Here is a 22,522-nt window from a genome sequence, read left to right as displayed (position 1 = left end):
TTACAAAACTATGTCCATTTCGTTTATTGCATCTACCATTTACGCCATTATAGTGTGGTCACCCGGCATCTACCATCACATCATCATTGTGAGGTCAACCGGCATTGACCATTCACATCATTATTGTGGGGTCACCCGGCATCTACCATTCGCGCCATCATTGGGTCACCCGGCATCTACCATTCACATCATTATTGTGGGGTTACCTGGCATCTACCATTCACGCCATTATTGTAAGTCACCCGACATCTACCATTCACATCATTATTGTGGGGTCCCATCATTGTGGGGTTACCTGGCATCTACCATTCACATCATTATTGTGGGGTCAACTGGCATCTACCATTCACCACTACATCATTATTGTAGGGTCATCCGGCATCTACCATCGCATCATTATTGTGGGGTCACCCGGCATCTACCATCACATCATTATTGTAGGGTCACCCGGCATCTACCATCGCATCATTACTGTAGGGTCACCCGGCATCTACCATCACATCATTATTGTAGGGTCACCCAGCATCTACCATCACATCATTATTGTAGGGTCAACTGGCATCTACCATTCACGTCATTATTGTACGGTCACCCAGCATCTACCATCGCATCATTATTGAAGGGTCACCCGGCATCTACCATCGCATCATCATTGTAGGGTCACCCGGCATCTACCATTCACATCATTATTGTAGGGTCACCCGGCATCTACCATCACATCATTATTGAAGGGTCACCCGGCATCTACCATCGCATCATCATTGTGGGGTCACAGGTATCTACCATCACATCATTATTGTAGGGTCACCCGGCATCTACCATTCACATCATTATTGTAGGGTCACCCGGCATCTACCATCACATCATCATTGTGGGGTCACCCAGCATCTACCATTCACATCATTATTGTGGGGTCACCCAGCATCTACCATTCACATCATTATTGTGGGGTCACCCAGCATCTACCATTCACACCATCATTGTGGGGTCACCCAGCATCTACCATTCACATCATTATTGTGGGGTCACCCAGCATCTACCATTCACATCATTATTGTAGGGTCACCCAGCATTTACCATTCACATCATTATTGTGGGGTCACCCAGCATCTACCATTCACACCATCATTGTGGGGTCACCCAGCATTTACCATTCACATCATTGTAGGGTCACCCGGCATTTACCATCAAATCATTATTGTGGGGCACCCGGCATCTACCATCACAACATTATTGTGGATCACCCGGCATCTACCATTCACGCCATTATTGTGGGGTCAACTGGCATCTACCATCATATCATTATTGTAGGGTCACCCAGCATCTACCATCACATCATTACTGTAGGGTCACCCGACATCTACCATCACATCATTATTGTAAGTCACCCGACATCTACCATTCACATCATTATTGTAAGTCACCCGGCATCTACCATCACATCATTACTGTAGGATCACCTGGCATCTTCCATCACATCATTATTGTAAGTCACCCGACATCTACCATTCGAATCATTATTGTGGGGTCAACCGGCATCTACCATCACAACATTATTGTAAGTTAGCCGACATCTACCATCACATCATTATTGTAAGTCACCCGGCATCTACCATCACATCATTATTGTAAGTCACCCGGTATCTACCATTCACATCATCATTGTAGGGTCACCCGGCATCTACCATTCACGTCATTATTGTAGGGTCACCCGGCATTTACCATCACATCATTATTGTAGGGTCACCCGGCATCTACCATCGCATCATTACTGTAGGGTCACCTGGCATCTACCATCACATCGTTATTGTAGGGTCACCCGGCATCTACCATCACATCATTACTGTAGGGTCACCCGGCATCTACCATGGCATCATTACTGTAGGGTCACCCGGCATCTACCATCACATCATTATTTTGTGGTCACCTGGCTTCTACCATTCACATCATTAGTGTACATAGCATACTTTAAATACTAAGGAAAATGTCTGCAATAAAGAAGAAATTATTCTAGGGACTAGAAGAGGTTCCTAATATTCAAGAGTTTTTGCATCTTTTCTAAGATTTGTTAGAAACAACATAAATCATGCACTGTAAAGTTCTGTAAACATTGTCCTGAAAATCATCTAAATTTTCCTTAACTATTTCATGCTTATTTTTTTAAATATAATTTAAGAAATTCTCTTAATATAATTAAATCCTAATGGAACTGTAAATAATTTTTTAGAAGCATTTTAGAAGTATTGTGGGCCTTAGAGTTTGTAAAAATGAAAGGGATATTTCATACTTAATGAGGCCCTAATATCTTAATTATCGTGGACATAAATTTTGTTTTGAATTCATAATTGTCACCTTATGACAAAAATAAATTTTTGAACAGTTTGTTGGGAGAAGTAATTTTTGACATTATTTGAATTTGCAAATTAAACCTTACTTTGAATTTGTTTAACCAAATATGTTTGACATGACAGCCTCTAATTCTTCACATTTAGTAAAGTAAAACAAAGATAACAAATATTCAATTTATAAAACTATAATCTATTAACCTGTTTCTCAAATTCCTCAAGGTCCTCATCAGTTATGGATGTGATTTTCACGCGCAAAGTACAGCCTCGCCGCCTTACAATCACAGGCAAATCTTCCTCATGAATTGTTGACTCAGTCACACTTGACCGTTGACTGACCGGCTGCCCATTTCCAACCATCAACGGCCCACTTGTCACACTGCTACTAGCCGCTTGCTTAACTGGTGTGAGAACCGGAGCTAATAAACTGGACTCCTGTTTTGAGCATTCTGTCCGTTTAGGTTCCATAATGTACGATGTACTTGATGACAATAATTCCTGACCTGGGACCGTCAAACGAGACTCAGACACGACCAACGGTGCATTATCTACCACAGAAATTGTTGGCGTCTTCAAGAATGGAGGAACCAACAAACTTGATCTCTGGGCTGGCAGACTGCGTCTTCTAGTAATGTCCTTTCCTCCATCACCACCAGACGTCTTTGTAGATATATACGTACATTTTATTCCTGGTAGAACAGTACCTTGATCCTCTTTTGTAATTTTCTTGGACTCTAACCTAACTCCTTTGGCATTCCCGCCCTTCCCTTCGACTCCCACGAGTTTTTCCTGTATTCTTTCCACATCTGCGTTCTGTTTCACAAGTGAATGACGGCAAACAGGCGAACAGCTTCTAAATTTATTACGTTTCTCAGAATTTCTACTGGAAACATTATCTTTTTTTTTTTCCATTGACCTTAGGCAAATGTCATATCTTCCTTCAGTTTACATTACAGAGCCCTGGGCTAACCGCACTAACTCTTCATCAATTTCTATGTATTTAACTACAGACTGATGCAAACAATTTCCGATAAAGTTTACATGATCAAAACTTGATCTAAACCAACCACCTACAAAGTTTAATATACTGTTCTAAATTCATCAGAAATTTCCAATAAATAGTTCTCCTTGGAATTGTCACAGACCACTAAATAGTCTTGTTTGCGTCACATAGTAATGGTATGGCAAATGTTCAATAATTTTATATCCAATGTACACGCCATAACTACAGCAGTTTTTGAATAAAAAAAACTAATTTGTAATTCAATTCTGTTTTCATGAGCTATAGATATTACCACTGAATAAATAGACTTCTCATAACATTTTCATCTAAATTCTGCAGTTGTTGAGTATAAAAACAGGCATTTTTATTTTGGTAATAAAATCAAAACCAAACAGTTTTTATTCCTACCTTTAAAAGCTTATATTAATTTTATATCTGCTATAAACATTGATTGACCTTAAAGCTGCACTCTCACAGATTGAACATTTTTACAACTTTTTTATTTTTTGTCTTTGAACGAGCCAATTTTTGTGAAAATCCATGGAAACCAATTATATAAGACTGCTGACAAAGATTAGATCGCAGATTTTTAAAGTTAAGTTAAACAAGAGATGTTTGTCAAACATTATGCCCCCTGAGCGCCAAGTTGCCAGAAATATTTGGACAATTGAATGAAATATGCATGGACTGAAATGACAGCTGATTTGTCATTGGATGCATATGAGGCAGGTCATCTACTGGTCATACCTAATCTTCATGTCAAGTTTGATGACCATAGGTCCGGGAATTGTTGAGTTATCACTCGGACAAGCTTTGGTCTTCCAACAGACCGACCGACATGTGCAAAGCAATTATATAACCCCTCTGCTTCGAAGGGGGGCATAATTAAACTAGATGTTCACTGAAAACTGATACTTCAACTCATGCATTTAGTGACATATAAATTTCTACTGTCTACTATATAAGAAAATAAAATATGGACAATCAGAAAACCTTTTTTCAGCTTACAGTCACACTGACCTTGACCTTTGACCCACTGACCTCAAAATCAATAGGGTTCATCTGCTGGTCATGACCAATAAGCCTACCTAGTATGAGGTCCCTGGGTCAAAGCGTTCTCAAGTTATTGATCGGAAACCGTTTTTCATGTTAAGGTCACACTGACCTTGACCTTTGACCTCAAAATCAATAGGGTTCATCTGCTGGTCATGACCAATACACCTACCAAGTATGAGGTTCCTGGGTCAAAGCGTTCTCAAGTTATTGATCGGAAACCGTTTTTCATGTAAAGGTCACACTGACCTTGACCTTTGACCCACTGACCTCAAAATCAATAGGGTTCATCTGCTGGTCATGACCAATAAGCCTACCTAGTATGAGGTCCCTGGGTCAAAGCGTTCTCAAGTTATTGATCGGAAACCGTTTTTCATGTTAAGGTCACACTGACCTTGACCTTTGACCCACTGACCTCAAAATCAATAGGGTTCATCTGCTGGTCATGACCAATACACCTACCAAGTATGAGGTTCCTGGGTCAAAGCGTTCTCAAGTTATTGATCGGAAACCGTTTTTCATGTAAAGGTCACACTGACCTTGACCTTTGACCCACTGACCTCAAAATCAATAGGGTTCATCTGCTGGTGATGACCAATACACATACCAAGTATGAGGTCCCTCGGTCAAAGCGTTCTCAAGTTATTGATCGGAAACCATTTGGTATTCCGACCGACCGACCGACAGACCGACCGACCGACCGACCGACCGACCGACCGACATGTGCAAAACAATATACCCCACTTTTTTCAAAAGGGGGCATAAAAATTGATGTTTTATGCATTTTTCTTAAACTGTTAGTAACGGTTTAAGCCATAAAACATTAATTTTCGAAAGAAAATATGAAAATCTGTGATCTGATCTTTTGTCAGCAGTCTTATATTATTGGTTTGCAGATATAAATGCAAAAATTTGCCCTTTCCAAGACAAAAAATAAAAAAGTTGTAAAAATGGTAAATCTGTGAGAGTGCAGCTTTAACTTGGAAATAAATTGAAATGCCAACCTAAATCAATTATTGTATGTTTTCCTTTGTCTTTGCTTTTAGCAGGAATAAAACATCAATCAAATTGCTATTGCTCCAATAAACACTTAATGATCTTTGTGTTTGTTAAAACACATGTTTTTTTCCTCAGGCCACACCAAATTGATATTTCTCAGGCCACACCAAATTGATATTTCGTTCCTCGGATTTACCGCTCCTATTTTTTTGAAAATGTAAAAAAAATATTTTTATATTATTTTGAACAATCCTTCTTATTTATATTGAATATAAGGAAAAACATATTTTTCGCTCTTCGCTCGCTTCGGTTTTAATGAAAACTGACAAAATTTTTTTTTTTTTTTTTTCGCTCGCTCGCTCCAATTTTTTTGGCCAAAAATCCGAGGAACTAAACATTAATTTGGTGTGGCCTCAGCAGCATAAAAAGAGACCTTGAGTATACCTCAGTATACTTCACTAATATCATCATGACCGTTCTGGAAAACATTTATGCCAACAGGAAGGTGCTCTACATTTAATAATACATTTCTCGGGTATGAAGGCTTTCAAAGCAAATATATCTTTTAACAAAACTTTAATTTATGAACCACAACCTATTAATGATGCCAATTTATTTTAGGCCCATCCGACCCTTGCTCTTTTTAAAAAAATTGGAAAAATATTAATTTGAAAATAAAAATACAAACTTTTCCTCATTTTATACATATGTTATTATATGATTGAAGGAGGGTGGTCCTGTTTTCTCAGAAAATGTCCTAAATGGGGAAACATAAGCTTAAACAATGTTCTGTGTGAAATCAGACAGGAATGACATTGAACATAAGCTCCATAATCTATCATGATTTAAGATAACACAACATTTTCTCATACATCAACTTTTTTATTAATTCATCGTAACAATTGCTTATTATTTTATCCGTAGGCAATATATTATGGGTTATTAATCGATCATAGAACAGCTGAGGAAAGTAAAATCACAGGAAAAATAAGGGAAGCCATGCAATAAGAAATAGATGGGCAACGGAAGGTAAAGAATCCCAGCGGATAGATTGATTATCACCATTTGATATACGGTATGGAGACAACAATTGAAATGGTTCCCTGTAAATTGGAAGTTAAGAACCGTGCTGGGATTAGTACACAGTTCCGATTGCTGAGACAAACAAAGTTCAGAAAAACAAGAGATGTTTGTCAAACATTATGCCCCCCCTGAGCGCCATGTTGTCAGAATTATATGGACAATTGAATGAAATATGCATGGACCGAAATGACAGCTGATTTGTTGCTGTTTTAAGATTATGACCATTAAAGTGTGAGGATAAAGTGTGTTATGACCCTCATAACCTTTGACTCTATGAACTCAAAATCCAGAGTCATCAGCTGGTCACCAGAAACCTAAATGTCAAGTTTGAGGGCCATGGGTGCAGGCATTGTCAAGTTATCACAAGACAAGTTTTTTTCGTTCAAGGTCACTATGACCTTGACCTTTGACCCGATGACCCCTTAAATCATCAATTGAAGGCCATGGGTTCAGGCATTGTTGAGTTATCACTCGGACAACCTTTTACCATTCAAGATCACTGTGACCTTGACCTTTGGCTCTATGAATCCTAAAATCAATAAGGGTGATCTACTGGTCAGGCTTAACATCCATGTCAAGTTTAATGATCATAGGTTCAGGAATTGTTGAGATATCAGTGGGGGAAGATTTGTTAACTTTTTTGCGTTAAAGGTTACTGTGACATTGACCTTGGCCTGATGACCCCCAAAGTCGATAAGGGTCATCTACTGGGCAGGCCCAACATTCATGTCAAGTTTGATGACCATAGGTCCAAGAATTGTCGAGTTTGCTTTCAAGGTAACTGTGACCTTGACCTTTGACCCCTAAAATCAAATGGGGTCATCTACTGGTCAGGCCCAACCTCCATGTCAAGTTTGATGACCATAGGTCCAAGAATTGTCGAGTTTGCTTTCAAGGTCACTGTGACCTTGACCTTTGATCCCTAAAATCAATAGGGGTCATCTACTGGTCAGGCCCAACCTCCATGTCAAGTTTGAGGGCCATGGGTGCAGGCATTGTTGAGTTATCACTTGGACAACCTTTTATCATTCAAGGTCACTGTGACCTTGACCTTTGGCCCAATGACCCCTTAAATTAATAGGGACAATCTCCTGGCCAGACTCAACCTCCATATCAAGTTTGAGGGCCATGGGTGCAGCCATTGGCAAGTTATCACTCGGATAACCTTTTAACATTCCTGGTCACTGTGACCTTGACCTTTGGCCCAATGACCCCTTAAATCAATAGGGACCATCTTCTGGCCAGGCCCAACCTCCAAGTGAAGTTTGAGGGCCATGGGTGCAGGCATTGTCAAATTATCACTCGGACAACCTTTTATCATTCCAGGTCACTGTGACCTTGACCTTTGGCCAGATGACCCCCAAAAACCATAGGGGTCATCTACTGGTTAGGCCAATTCTCCAAGTCAAGTTTGAGGGCCATGGGTGCAGGCATTGTTGAGTTATCAATCGGACAACCTTTTACCATTCAAGGTCACTGTGACCTTGACCTTTGGCTCAATGACCCCCAAAAACAATAGGGGTCATCTACTGGTCAGGCCCAACCTCCAAGTCAAGTTTGAGGGCCATGGGTGCAGGCATTGTTGAGTTATCACTCGAACAACCTTTTACCATTCAAGGTCTTTGTGACCTTGACCTTTGACCCATTGAGCCCAAAAAACAATAGGGGTCAGCTACTGGTCAGGCCCAACCTCCAAGTCAAGTTTGAGGGCCATGGGTGCAGGCATTGTCACGTTATCACTCGGACAACCTTTTACCATTCAAGGTCACTGTGACCTTGACCTTTGGCCTGATGACCCCCCAAAACAATAGGGGTCATCTTCTGGTCAGGCTCAACCTCCATGTCAAGTTTGAGGGCCATGGGTGCAGGCATTGTTGAGTTATCACTCAGACAAGCTTTAAAATTATTTTACCATCGAAGGTCACTGTGACCTTGACCTTTGACCCGATGACCCCCAAAATCAATAGGGGTCATCTACTGGTCAGGCCCAACCTTCATGTGAAGTTTGATGACCATACGTCCAGGAATTGTTCAGTTATCACTCGGACAAGCTTTGGTCTACCGACGGACCGACCGACCGACCGACCGACCGACATGCCTGTGCAAAGCAATATACCCCTCTTCTTCGAAGGGGGGCATAATTATTTCAACTGTGATTGGAATTTCAACTTACAAAACCTCAACTTGATATTTCTTATCGTATAACTCCATATTATCATCTAATTAAGCTTACAAAGGCAGAATATTAGCAGGAAATTACAAATAAAGCTAGATAAGAAAAAAAAACATAAACAGAAAGAAATAGGTTTCATTAAACACTAATCTTGTTATACAAGATGCCTCTGAACTAATAATTAATGCATCTTTGAATGTTTCAATTCCATATCTATATATAGCAACTATATTTGGACTTGAATAAAGACATGTGACAACTCTTCTCTGACATGAAAGGGAGACCTTAAACCAGGAAATGGAAAGCTATCCCAGACAACAACATACACATCTTTTAGGATAACATTTAAATTGGATTCTGCCAAAACCTCTTCCCATGGAATTTCCAATTCCATTCTAGTATTAAACACTAAAAAGGACATAAATTCTGCAATCTAAAGCAAATGTTTGGTCATGCAACATCACACTGAGGAATGATTTGCTTTCATCACTATTATGTGAACTTGAGCAGCAATAGCAATATCTGACTATATTCACATACATTCTAATTAATGCAGCTTGTATCTTGATGTATGTGCCATTAGGTCTGGCACTGTCAACAAACTGTCAATTACCTCAAAACTATCAGCTAAGACGTGAATAAGTTCAAGCATTGCAAACATTTCCAGAAAACAGTGCATTTATAAATCTTTTTCTTTGTAAAATATTAGTTTTTTCCCTTTGCTTTTTTTACAACCAAGCTTTATGGATGTGTGAAGTGGAACAATTGCCAGTATTGCTACATAGTTTTTCAATTACCACTCTTGCATTATAATTGAATTTACACAAGGAAATAAAATTAGAGGTGCAACCAGGCATTTGCTCCGATGCATCGTAAAACTGGTTTTAAACTCCAAAGTTTTAGGACATACAGCAGCTATTAATCCAACATGACCTTTGACCTACTGACCTTAATATAACAAAACATGTTTGTCAAACATAATGCCCCCCTGAGCGCCATGTTGTCAGGATTATATGGACAATTGAATGAAAAATGCAAGGACCGAAATGACAGCTGATTTATCTGCATTGACATTCGATGCCTTTGAGGCAGTTTTAAGATTATGATCATTCAAAGTGTGAATTTAAAGATAGTAGGTACAGTTTTCAATCATGTTCAGATGATGACTGTACCCTCTTAGCAGCAGGGAATAAGTAAATATGATGAAATTTTAATGGGCCATGGGTGCAGGCAACTTTGATCATTCAAGGTCACTGTGACCTTGACCTTTGGCCCAATAACACCCAAAATCAATAGGGATCATCTACTGGTCAGGACCAACCTCAAAGTCGAGTTTGAGGGCCATGGGTGCAGGCATTGTCGAGTTATCACTCGGACAACCCCTTATCATTCAAGGTCCCTGTGACCTTAACCCAATGATCCCTTAATCAATAGGGGTCATCTACTGGTCAGGCCCAGCCCTTATGTGAAGTTTGATGACCATAGGTCTGGACATTGTTAAGTTATCACTTGGACAAGCTTTAAAATCCTTTTACCATTAAAGGTCACTGTGACCTTGACCTTTAACCTGATGATAGGGGTCATCTACTGGTCGTGCCTAATCTTCATGTCAAATTTGATGACCATACGCCCAGGAATTGTTAAGTTATCACTCGGACAAGGTTTGGTCTACCAACAGACTGACGGACCGACCGCCATGTGCAAAGCTATATACCCCTCTTCTTCGAAGGGAGGCATAAATATGGTTCATCTTTCAAGTTTGAACCAAGCATACTCTTATCAATTGGACAAGCTTTTTGAGTTTTAGATCACCAGAACCGATCTACTGACCTAAAATCAAACAGAGTCATCTGGTAGCCTTGACCAACCCCTTTAAAAAACTTGTGGACTTTAGGTCTAAGCATACTCTTGTTATTGGACAAGGTTTGGTCGAACAACCAATGGATGGCCAGACATGTGCAAAGAACTATATGGTAATTCCCCGCTACTTTGAAGGGGGGCATAATAAATATAATTTTAATGACACACTGTTTTATGGTGTCATTTTTAAAATTGCGCAATGATACTTGTTATGACATGACCTTAGCATAGAGGAAGAAAGCCATATTGGGGTGGAATATGGACTACTGTATTTTGTGATATGTAATTAAGCTTTTGGGTACATATTGAATGAATTATGATATTTGTCAGGTTTTTCTATTTAACATAGAGTGCATCTTATTTCATAATCTTAAGAAAAGTGAAAAATTTCAGCAGACAAATTTGGGTTTTGATATGTGAATAGGCTATCTACAATTTAACCATTTATTTCTGAGAAAAGCCAATCATCCCTAGAATTAAACCTATACATGATTGTGTTTATTAGCAAAGCATAAAGTAGGACAATTCAAAGAAATAGTTAAGCAAGTCTAAACTTAATCATCTTATTTCCTTAAAACAAGGAAGCAATCCTCATTTTCAAATGTTAAGTTCATTAGACAGACTGATGAACACCATCGATGTGCCGCCCTTCCTGTCACTAAGTGTCACCATATTACATGAACTCATGTCTAGTGTGACAATTCCAAGGAATTAAATAAATCACCTGACAGTAACAATTTTCAATCAATAACAAACCAAATTACCCTTCCTAGTTGCCTACAAATACACTTAAAATACACTCAATATTATCCCTAATATTTTTCAGTCATCTTTAGCACTCTAAAGGAATGTCGAGTAAATAGTAACTCCTTATATTCCTTATACCTAACCACAAGTCGCACATTATTTACTTATCCAGGTTTTATGAAGCACCAGATCAAGGAACAAATGATAATCCAAATTTCCATAACAACTGCTGTAAACAATGATTACAGAGCAAGGCATGGGGTAAGCCAAAAGCTGATCTGGGAAAAATCAGCACTACATGAATTCCAATATCATGATAATGCCTTCCAACTTGGCTCCTGATTGTACTTCTACTCTACATCAGAACTTGTGTATGTTTGCACTAACTATAGGTAGTTTGTTGTACACAACAATCCACTACATTGTACACAGTTCATTGAAAGCATAATTATGATAATACAAAGAACCTGTTATAGTACTAAGTACTAAACCTGCCACTAGGTTCATAAACATCATTTTTACATCACCGGACACCTGTCACAATTTCCTATATTACATCATGAAAAACAATCACAAGGTCAAATAACATTTCCTTACATCAATACAAAACATTCAATATCTTAATATCAGCAGAAAAACATTTTCCATTAAATAATCAACAAACTGCCTCAAAGCCTCAAACATTGCCGTTGCGTCATCAGCAAACTGCAGCAATGCCTCAAACATTGCCGTTGCGTCACCAGCAAACCGCAGCAATGCCACAAACATTGCCGTTGCGTCACCAGCAAACCGCAGCAATGCCACAAACATTGCCGTTGCGTCACCAGCAAACCGCAGCAATGCCACAAACATTGCCGTTGCGTCACCAGCAAACCGCAGCAATGCCACAAACATTGCCGTTGCGTCACCAGCAAACCGCAGCAATGCCACAAACATTGCCGTTGCGTCACCAGCAAACCGCAGCAATGCCACAAACATTGCCGTTGCGTCACCAGCAAACCGCAGCAATGCCACAAACATTGCCGTTGCGTCACCAGCAAACCGCAGCAATGCCACAAACATTGCCGTTGCGTCACCAGCAAACCGCAGCAATGCCACAAACATTGCCGTTGCGTCACCAGCAAACCGCAGCAATGCCACAAACATTGCCGTTGCGTCACCAGCAAACCGCAGCAATGCCACAAACATTGCCGTTGCGTCACCAGCAAACCGCAGCAATGCCTCAAACATTGCCGTTGCGTCACCAGCAAACCGCAGCAATGCCTCAAACATTGCCGTTGCGTCACCAGCAAACCGCAGCAATGCCTCAAACATTGCCGTTGCGTCACCAGCAAACCGCAGCAATGCCTCAAACATTGCCGTTGCGTCACCAGCAAACCGCAGCAATGCCTCAAACATTGCCGTTGCGTCACCAGCAAACCGCAGCAATGCCTCAAACATTGCCGTTGCGTCACCAGCAAACCGCAGCAATGCCTCAAACATTGCCGTTGCGTCACCAGCAAACCGCAGCAATGCCTCAAACATTGCCGTTGCGTCACCAGCAAACCGCAGCAATGCCTCAAACATTGCCGTTGCGTCACCAGCAAACCGCAGCAATGCCTCAAACATTGCCGTTGCGTCACCAGCAAACCGCAGCAATGCCTCAAACATTGCCGTTGCGTCACCAGCAAACCGCAGCAATGCCTCAAACATTGCCGTTGCGTCACCAGCAAACCGCAGCAATGCCTCAAACATTGCCGTTGCGTCACCAGCAAACCGCAGCAATGCCTCAAACATTGCCGTTGCGTCACCAGCAAACCGCAGCAATGCCTCAAACATTGCCGTTGCGTCACCAGCAAACCGCAGCAATGCCTCAAACATTGCCGTTGCGTCACCAGCAAACCGCAGCAATGCCTCAAACATTGCCGTTGCGTCACCAGCAAACCGCAGCAATGCCTCAAACACTGCCGTTGCGTCACCAGCAAACCGCAGCAATGCCTGAAACACTGCCGTTTCATCACCAGCAAACCGCAGCAATGCCTGAAACACTGCCGTTTCATCACCAGCAAACTGTAGCAATGCCTGAAACATTGCCATTTCATCTTACCATTTCATCATCAGCAAACTGCAGCAATGCCTCAAACATTGCAATTACATCAGCAGCAAACTGCAGCAATTCCTCAAACATTGCCATTGTATCATCAGCAAACTGCAGCAATGCCTTAAACATTGCCATTGCATCATCAGCAAACTGTAGCAATGCCTCAAATATTGCCATTGCATCATCAGCAAACTGCAGCAATGCCTCAAACATTGCCATTGCATCATCAGCAAACTGCAGCAATGTTTGAGGCATTGCCATTGAATCATCAGCAAACTGCAGCAATGCCTCAAACATTGCCATTGCATCATCAGCAAACTGCAGCAATGCCTCAAACATTGCCATTGCATCATCAGCAATCTGTAGCAATGCCTCAAACATTGCCATTACATCATCAGCAAACTGCCTCAATGCCTCTAAAATTTTGATAACATCAGCAGCTTTAACCCTTATGCCTCTTCCATTTCATCAGCAGCAGACTGCTTCAGTGCCTCTAGCCTTGCTATTTAATAAGCAGCAAGCTGCTTCAGTGCCTCTAACATTGTCATGAACTCAGCTTCAGTGACTCTAGCATTACCATTACATCAGCAGAAAACTGCATCAGTACCTCTAACATTGACAACACTTCAGCCGGATACTGCTTCAGTGCCCCCTACATTGTAATGGCGTCAGCAGCAAACTGCTTCAGTGCCTCTAGCCTTGCCATTTCATCAACAGAAACTGCTTCAGTGCCTCTAGCATTGCCATTTCACCAGCAGCAACTGCTTCAGTGCCTCTAACATTGCCATTTCACCACCAGCAAACTGCTTCAGTGCCTCTAGCATTGCCATTTCACCATCAGCAAACTGCTTCAGTGCCTCTAGCATTGCCATTTCACCAGCAGCAACTGCGTCAGTGCCTCTAACATTGCCATTTCACCAGCAGCATACTGCTTCAGTGCCTCCTACATTGCAATGACATCAGCAGCAAACTGCTTCAGTGCCTCTAGCAATGCCATTTCACAAGCAGCAAACTGATTCAGTGCCTTTAACATTGCTATTTCAGCAGCAGCAAACTGCTTCAGTGCCTCTAACATTGCCATTTCATCAGCAGCAAACTGCTTCAGTCAGTGCCTCTTACATTGCAATTTCATCAACAGCAAACTGCTTCAGTGCCTCTAGCATTGCCATTTCACCAGCAGAAACTGCTTCAGTCAGTGCCTCTAACATTGCCATGACATCAGCAGCAAACTGCTTCAGTGCCTCTAGCAATGCCATGACATCAGCAGCAAACTGCTTCAGTGCCTCTAACATTGCCATGACATCAGCAGCAAACTGCTTCAGTGCCTCTAGCAATGCCATTTCACCAGCAGCAAACTGCTTCAGTCAGTGCCCCTAACATTGCCATAACAGCAGCAGCAAACTGCTTCAGTGCCTCTAGCAATGCCATTTCACCAGCAGCAAACTGCTTCAGTCAGTGCCCCTAACATTGCCTTGACATCAGCAGCAAACTGCTTCAGTGCCTCTAGCAATGCCATTTCACCAGCAGCAAACTACTCCAGTGCCTCTAACATTGCCATGACATCAGCAGCAAACTGCTTCAGTGCCTCTAACACTGCCATTTCATTAACAGCAAATTCTTTCAGTGCCTCTAACATTGACATTAACTCAGCTTCAGTGTCTCTAGCATTACCATTACATCAGCAGCAAACTGCTTCAGTGCCTCTAACAATGCAATGACATCAGCAGCAAGCTGCTTCAGGGCCTCTAACGTTGCAATGTCATTAGTAGAAAACTGCTTCAGTCAGTGCCTCTAATTACACTGATTGCAATGACATCAGCAGCAAACTGCTTCGGTGCTTCTAAGGTTGCAATGACATCAACAGCAAACTGCCTCAATGCCTCTTACATAACCATTACATCAGCAGCAATTTATTGAAAACATGGAAGCAATCATTTCCTGCTTATTATCTCTATCAATATTAAGGCATTTTAAACAAACAAAAAACTTTTCTATAAATGAGAAATGTAAATCCTGGTTTAAGCTGAAATGCAAAATTGACTTGGAGCTGTTAAATTGGTGTTTAAAATTAAAATCTTACAGCACAGGATTGTTCTCATGTCTGTCTTGAAAGCAACAAGAGTCAATTATCTTGAAGTTTTCAATTTATGCATTATTATATTTTGGTAGAAACCAGTACTTGTGACCTTTCTGAGAGACCATCAGATTAAGCTCCTGAAAGACCCAAACCCACAACCTCTTAGAAGGGAGCTGGACCCCTAAACCACGACTCATCCAACTATGAGATCACTTAGCAAACTATATCGGCGGTGATTCTGGAGGAAAGTACATCATTTCAACATCAGTAAATCCTACGGATGCAAACGAATGGCAAAATTGATATTCGAATATTCGGTAATTCTTTAGATCGAATATTCAAATATTCAAATTCCAAAATGAACCTTTAAAAATTGTAGTTAAAAATTATTCACTAACGTAATAGCAGGGGTCCTGTTACCCTTCTTTGTCGTATCCGGTACATGCGACCGACACTTATTGTTCCACAAATTAGCCTCTGAATTTCCCCATTTTCAGAATATATCCCAAGTAAAAGCGATATATTTTAGACAAAAAATCGAATTGTATCGATTCTTCTGCGTCCATATTTGTAAACAGTGCAAAATAAGATTGGGGAATTTCGTATTTTCCCAGATAAATGACGATATGCGCAAACGTGGAACTTGCAGTCTCGTTCTGGGATTGATGTTTACGAAATACAGTCGAACCTCATTATGTCGACTTTTTCGGGACCTAGTGAAAAAAGTCGAGATAACGAAAATCGACTCATCCGAATTACAAAAAATATCACCAATCCCAACACGTTTGAGTTGGATTGTACGATGTTTACATTCACAATTGAACGGTCTTTTTAAATATTTTCGTCATGAAAACAGCAAACTTATTATTGATAAATAAAGTGTAACAAAAGGAATCAAATTTATTTCTTTTACGTTTATGGATCATACAAAACACATATAAAACCACAATTGCATACATGTGTACATTGTAAGATTTTATACCGGGTCCTTCTCTGAATTGGTCGACCAGAGCAGTGGAACTTTTGAATTTATTCTTTCTGTTCCCATTCGGGATTGATATCTTATCAATAAAATGTTAATGTTTTATACAATACCAAAGAGCTTGAGCAAAAAAAGTCTCTAATTAAACACATAAATAAACAACTTTAATTATTCGCACTTACCAATTACATTTTTGAATCCCTCAATTATGACAGTTTGTTATATTGACACTCACTGTATCTTGCGACATGCCGCAAACCGTCATGAATATTTTCACACCTACGTCTCGATCTACAGTTCGACATAAAGAACATAGGAAATGTGTGAAATTCGACCACTGGGACTGAAAAACGAGGTCGACATAGCAAACAGTCAAGATAAAAAAATCGACACAAACAGATTTATTTTATATAGAATAAGAAGGAATAAATTCGGGACCGGAAAAAAAAGTTGACATAACCAGAAAGTTGACTTATCCAACGTCACCATAGCGAGGTTTGACTATACATTTATAGAAAACGACACCATGGCCAAACGTCGATTTTGACGTATGTATTGTACAACAATACAGGACATATATCCTTAAACGTTAAACCATACAGTTACTTTTCAAGGCAAGAGCGTTTTATCGAAACATTGAAAACAGTTTAAACCACATAACTAGCACATGTCCACAATCATCAAGGTGATTTGAGCAATATCGCCAAGCTTGATTAGCAGTGAAGACAACACATTGGTATAAAGGCCGATCTCTTAAACCCTTAATTAGCATGGTCATTTAAATGTACCTAAAATAGTTGGAATGTGTTTAATGTCACTTGTCTATCAGCCAGTAATTGCAAAATTACGGGGACTGTTTATAGTTCCCGACGATATATCCGATATGACGCGTGTATAGAGTCATCAAGTTCACACCTCTGACATTAGGGGCCAATCGTTGTAAAAACAAGACAGACGAAGAATGCAGTTGTAGGCAAAAAGTTTATTAATTTTTTGATTCAACAAAAACATCGAATATTCGAATACCAATATTGACATTCAAATACCAAATATTCGAATATTCGTTTGCATCCCTAGTAAATCCTAACCAATGTGCACCAAAGCCCCATTGTATATGTTTATATTGTATACAGGGACGTAATTGACCTGGCACCTGAAGGGCTGAGACCATTTTGGCCATGGGTTTTGGGGGTGCTTTAAGACCCCAATGGTGGTCAAAAGGGGTGAAGCACCCTGCCACAGAAGGGGAAGGGGAGGGGGGTTGACAATCAAATCCCTGTGTATACTTTTATACTTCTAAAGGAAAGAAGTCACAGCATGCTGTATTGACCGTTCCTGTCAATAAGCATTTTCCAAAAAAAGGAGTGAATAAATGAGTGAGCCTGGATGGTTATATCTGGAAACAGACTGTCCTTTAAATTGGTTGTAATGAATAACATGAAACAGCTTGCCACACATTTATTTTCAAAAAAAACAACATGAATAGAAATGATCTACTACGCTATAGCTTTGATTGTTCAAAGGTTAAAAGAAGAATAATACTTGCTGCAATACCAAATAAAGAACAACATCTGTCATTTAAAGAGGAATTACCCTTTTGTAAGTGGCAGGAATATAGGAGTGTCAGAAAAAAATGGTGTCATGGAACTGTCATAAAAGTGATGACTACCCCCGCACACACCCTTGACGCAGAAATAGTTACTGATTCACTGTAGCAAATAACAAAAGAGAAATCATTAGAGAAGTTTCAAGATTAAAGATGCATTCTTACTCCCAAATAAGATTTACTACAATTAATAATTTTGTTTTAATATTCCAAATAGGATGAACAAATTACTGAGTTACATTTGAAAGAAATGAGAACAAAACACGCTATTTCTACCTTATGAGACTATAGTAAACAAGAGTTAATCTTTTAGCATTCACCAATCATTTATATTTTTGCACTTTCTTCCATTAAATACACGGTTACAAACTTGTTATCAGTAATTAATATTTTCCATTAATGCATTATTTAGTAAGTAGTCAAAGGTGTATCAGTCAAGTTAGATTTTTGTTACACATGATTTTGAATATGAGTGTCACTTTAAATTCTAATCTGCCAAAAGATCAATCTAACATCATCAACACAGCCAAAGTGTTAAACTCAAGTCAAGGGCCTTAAAACAGAGTTGGCCGAGGTCAATGAAAATGATATCACGACTACCGATTTGGCAAAAGTATCAGACTATTAACTTGAAAACTGTTGTAGTCTATGTTTGCTTTACAAACCTTTGCCAATACATCGACCAACAGACCAAATGGTGACTCGAATATACTTCTTCATTCCTGTGAAGTTTTCTCAAAATCCCCTAAGCAGTTTTGAAGATTTCCTACAGTAAAACTTTGTCACAGACAGACAGAAGGCCTGGTAAGCACAAGATCAAAATGTCTGCTAACATTGAAGTGTATATAGACTAATCCAATGCACTACCTTTTTTAAAACAGATTGGTTAATGCAGATGTAAGTGTGCATCAGTGATTTTATAGTTGACTGTCAACCCAGAGTGTCATGTTCAATCCCCTCCCTCAACACTTCTAAACTATTAATACCATCAGTCCTCTTTGGAGTGATGCTAAACAATGCAGTGCTCCAGCCAGGATTTGAAAAGGGCAGGGTGCTTGGTCCAAAAAGGCACTTTTAATGCGCTTTTAATGAGCCTAAATGGGACACTTGCAAAGTTCAATATTTTGATATTTTGGTACTAGAGCTCTACTTTCAATACTAATTGTTATGATATCCAAAGATGTAGTTATTAAGTCATACTTCTGTATATTTATTATTTTCATACTAATTTCTGAAACATAACCTGACTATATGTGCAGTTATATCAAAATTGGTAACAAACTGTGATTTAAATAGAAGTAACAAATCATGCTTTATTCGCAGTTTGATCTATGGCATATCAATGCGCAACTCTTTCAACAACAGTGTTATGAATGGGAGAAGTCACTTCTCCCAGTTTTCAACCTACTCTCACTAGGCTGAAAACTTTGGGAGAAGTGACTTCTCCCTTCAGTCAATTTAGGGAGAAGTGGGGAGACTTTAAGGAGAAGTGATACTTTCGTAACACCTGATACAAAAACTATGCCATAACACACACCTCAGTTTATATTCACATTCAAACTGATTGCTATAACTATATAAAATGTTCATAAAAAATGTATCATTTTTGGCTCAGCAAAAGTGTATTTGTCAATGTCACATAGTTTATCTCCAAATAGCATCTAAAAATGAAACAAAAACCAAGACAGCTAAGGATTTGAAACAATCAAAATGACTAATAAATGACCTGTCAATATAGTAGGGGGACGAATCTTATTTTGGTACGTTCGGGATAGGGTACGAATGTCACATTCAGCTATGCTGTTATTTACTTGTCTCTGGCTAAATAATATGCTGACGTTTAAGAACCAAATGACATTTAAATCACTGTCCTTGATGAAAACTTTACCAATACATAATGGGAGGTTGAGAAATTAACTCGGAAAATTGTTCTGACAAAATGGCGATCTCGCCGATATTTTTGACATCGTAAACAGGAGAAAAATACTGTAAGTATTAAAACTCTACATAAAGCAAAAAAAATAATATGTTTTTGTGTTTACAAATCAATTTTTTATCATGAACATTTCACGAAAACCAATTAAATATTTGGTGATACGTCATGTTTTTGATTTTCTTAGCGCCACCTTGCCGATGGCCCGAGATGGCTATGACCGTCTGCTTCAAAAACATCAATGTTTAAAATGTCTGGCATTGTTTGTTCAATACATATAACAATTACTTTTTAACTTCATCAATGCTTGACACGATTTTTCATAATTATGTCGCCTTTTCTATCTCATTTTAATGAACGTATATCATATTATCAGGTTCTTCTCAATGTACATTCTGATTGGTTAACTTTCAAAAGCTCCGCCTACCGGCGATGTTTTGGTAATTGGATGACACGGCCCAATTATCGGATTAGGGGATTACCCTATGGCTAATTGCGATGTTTTGACTAATGGGACAGTGGCCAAATACTCGCTGATTGACAATGTGTTAAAATTTCGGCGAGGTCAATGTCGCTTTGATGACACAAATGGGCGATTTATTTGTTTTATTTATCATCAAAGGCGGCTCTGTCAATGAAAAGGGCACAGCGGGGCGTTTGAAAAGGCAGCAGGGCGCCATAAATGGGCAGCGGGGCGCCCCGCCCCGCTAATTATGCTTAGCTGGAGCACTGCGATGGTTTTATATGGCACATTCGGAACTCTTCGGCCATTTTTATCGAAAACAACCTCCGATGTATGCTGGTAGTACATCTGTTGAAATAGTTCGTAAATATTGGAATTATATCATGAATTAGGTGTAGTGTTTAAGCTTGTATTTATTGATCTAAGTTTAAATTGATTGCCAGTATTATTGCAAACATAATTAAGACTCCCAAGAGTTAAGTCATTAAGTTAAATTGCTAAACTAAATAACTATGTGATCTACTTGCAGCAGACTTAAACATACCGATGTCTGAGTATGTACACCGTCCATATACAGCCGAGGTTGTTTTCGATGAAAATGGCCGAGGAGTTCCAAATGCATGTGGCAGTGCTATGCACTATAGCTCTAACCAGGGTTACATTATGTCTGAGCACTTCACTCCACAACTAAACATCCAGTGGCATAATGATTCCAGGAACCCCCACTGTTGTAGTAAGTGTGTTATATATAAAAGCCCTATAATGACTTTCTCTGCCTTTAGAAGGCACTAAACAAGAGTATCATTGCAGATGCCAGTACTTGTAAGTACATCTGTGGGTATTACCAAACAAATAAATATTCTTGCCAGAGAGAATAAATATCAGCTATAAATGGGTAGCATGTGTACCATATTTGATGTGAATACATTGAGATTCATTGGTTTCAAGCAGTGGCTAAAACGAAAGTCCTTGCCATCACTGCTTCTACCAGCAATCATCATAAAAAAACAACAACAAAAGTATGACAATGGAATGCCTTTCCTAAATTTTGTGCTGAATAGTAATTTTGATTTGTTAACTTTGCAAAGAAAATAATAGTTTTGGATTTGTGAACTTCATTGAAAATCCCTGTGTAACAAGCTCTACCACACGAAGCACACCTACCTCTTCATCTGTGTCCAGATCCTCACGTGCCCGTCGCACCGCCTTAAGTATCCGCTCCAACAGCAGAGGATCAACAATGTTGTAGCGGCTAATCAGGTCTTGTCGACACACACATCTGAAATGTTAAGAATACACACATCAAGTTAAAATATCATAACCATCCCTTGTATTTTTTTCTTCTATTTTTTTCATTGGAAAAAAGGAACAGCTTTAGTGTCCATCTCTGCACCTTCAAAGTTTGAATCATTTTAAAAGTCTAAGACTGCATTTAAACATATCTTTACTATCTGTTATGAGCTAGAGAAAAACAACAACTGGGGGACGAAATTGACCTTGAAATTGGCATATCTCACTGCTTCAATATACGAAAATATTAAATTTACATGGCCTTTTCCTTTCTCTGTTGGGACACAACTCTTTGATTTAACAACATCATTACATGCAAGTGATGTACATAAATTTATTATCTGTTTACATGTCAATCACTACTTAAGATATATCATTTAACTTTTTATGTACATGCCTATGTTTGTACCAAAATGTGAACAGTTTAAAAGGCAACGCCATTTACTTTAAACTTTCTGCTCTAAACTGGATTGTGGAAACAGCATAAAACTTATATGAACCACTAGGAGCCTTTTGAGGAGCCATGAGAAATTGCCCCTGGTGGTTATTGTACCCACAAACTCTTAGGTGAGAGACAGACACCTACACCACTAGATCTGTGATTCCTGAGACATTGTGTAGGAGATCGTATTATGGACTGGGATTTGTTCTTGCGTATACATAAATGAACCCAATAAAATATGTTATTTTTATGAGAGTGTACCTTACCTTTATGAACTAGAGACTTCCAGGAAACATTTTTTTTAATTACCAAGAGAACTTGCAACAGACATCTGCTATTGGTATTGGTTGTGACGACATTAAATACTAGCGAACCAAATTCCTGTT

The 22,522-nt window shown here is 39.4% G+C and overlaps 1 protein-coding gene across 3 annotated transcripts in view; it reads right to left on the bottom strand.

The window, feature by feature from the left end:
• Window positions 1-22,522, bottom strand: part of LOC128213149 (microtubule-associated serine/threonine-protein kinase 3-like) — a 115,679-nt gene that overhangs the window by 69,619 nt on the left and 23,538 nt on the right. Inside the window, exons 1-2 of one of the 3 annotated variants that reach the window (XM_052918692.1) lie at window positions 11,419-11,517; window positions 2,547-3,415 (exon numbers count right to left, since the gene is read on the bottom strand). In XM_052918692.1, the coding sequence (XP_052774652.1) occupies window positions 2,547-3,257 (711 nt within the window). In that variant the 5' untranslated portion in view covers window positions 3,258-3,415; window positions 11,419-11,517. The other 2 variants (XM_052918691.1, XM_052918690.1) reach the window with 2 other exon arrangements.

Source organism: Mya arenaria, chromosome 13, assembly GCF_026914265.1.
Source record: "Mya arenaria isolate MELC-2E11 chromosome 13, ASM2691426v1".
Classification (NCBI taxonomy): Eukaryota; Metazoa; Mollusca; class Bivalvia; order Myida; family Myidae; genus Mya; species Mya arenaria.
The sequence above is the reverse complement of the archived record's forward strand: the minus strand, read 5'-3'. Positions and strand labels throughout refer to the sequence as shown.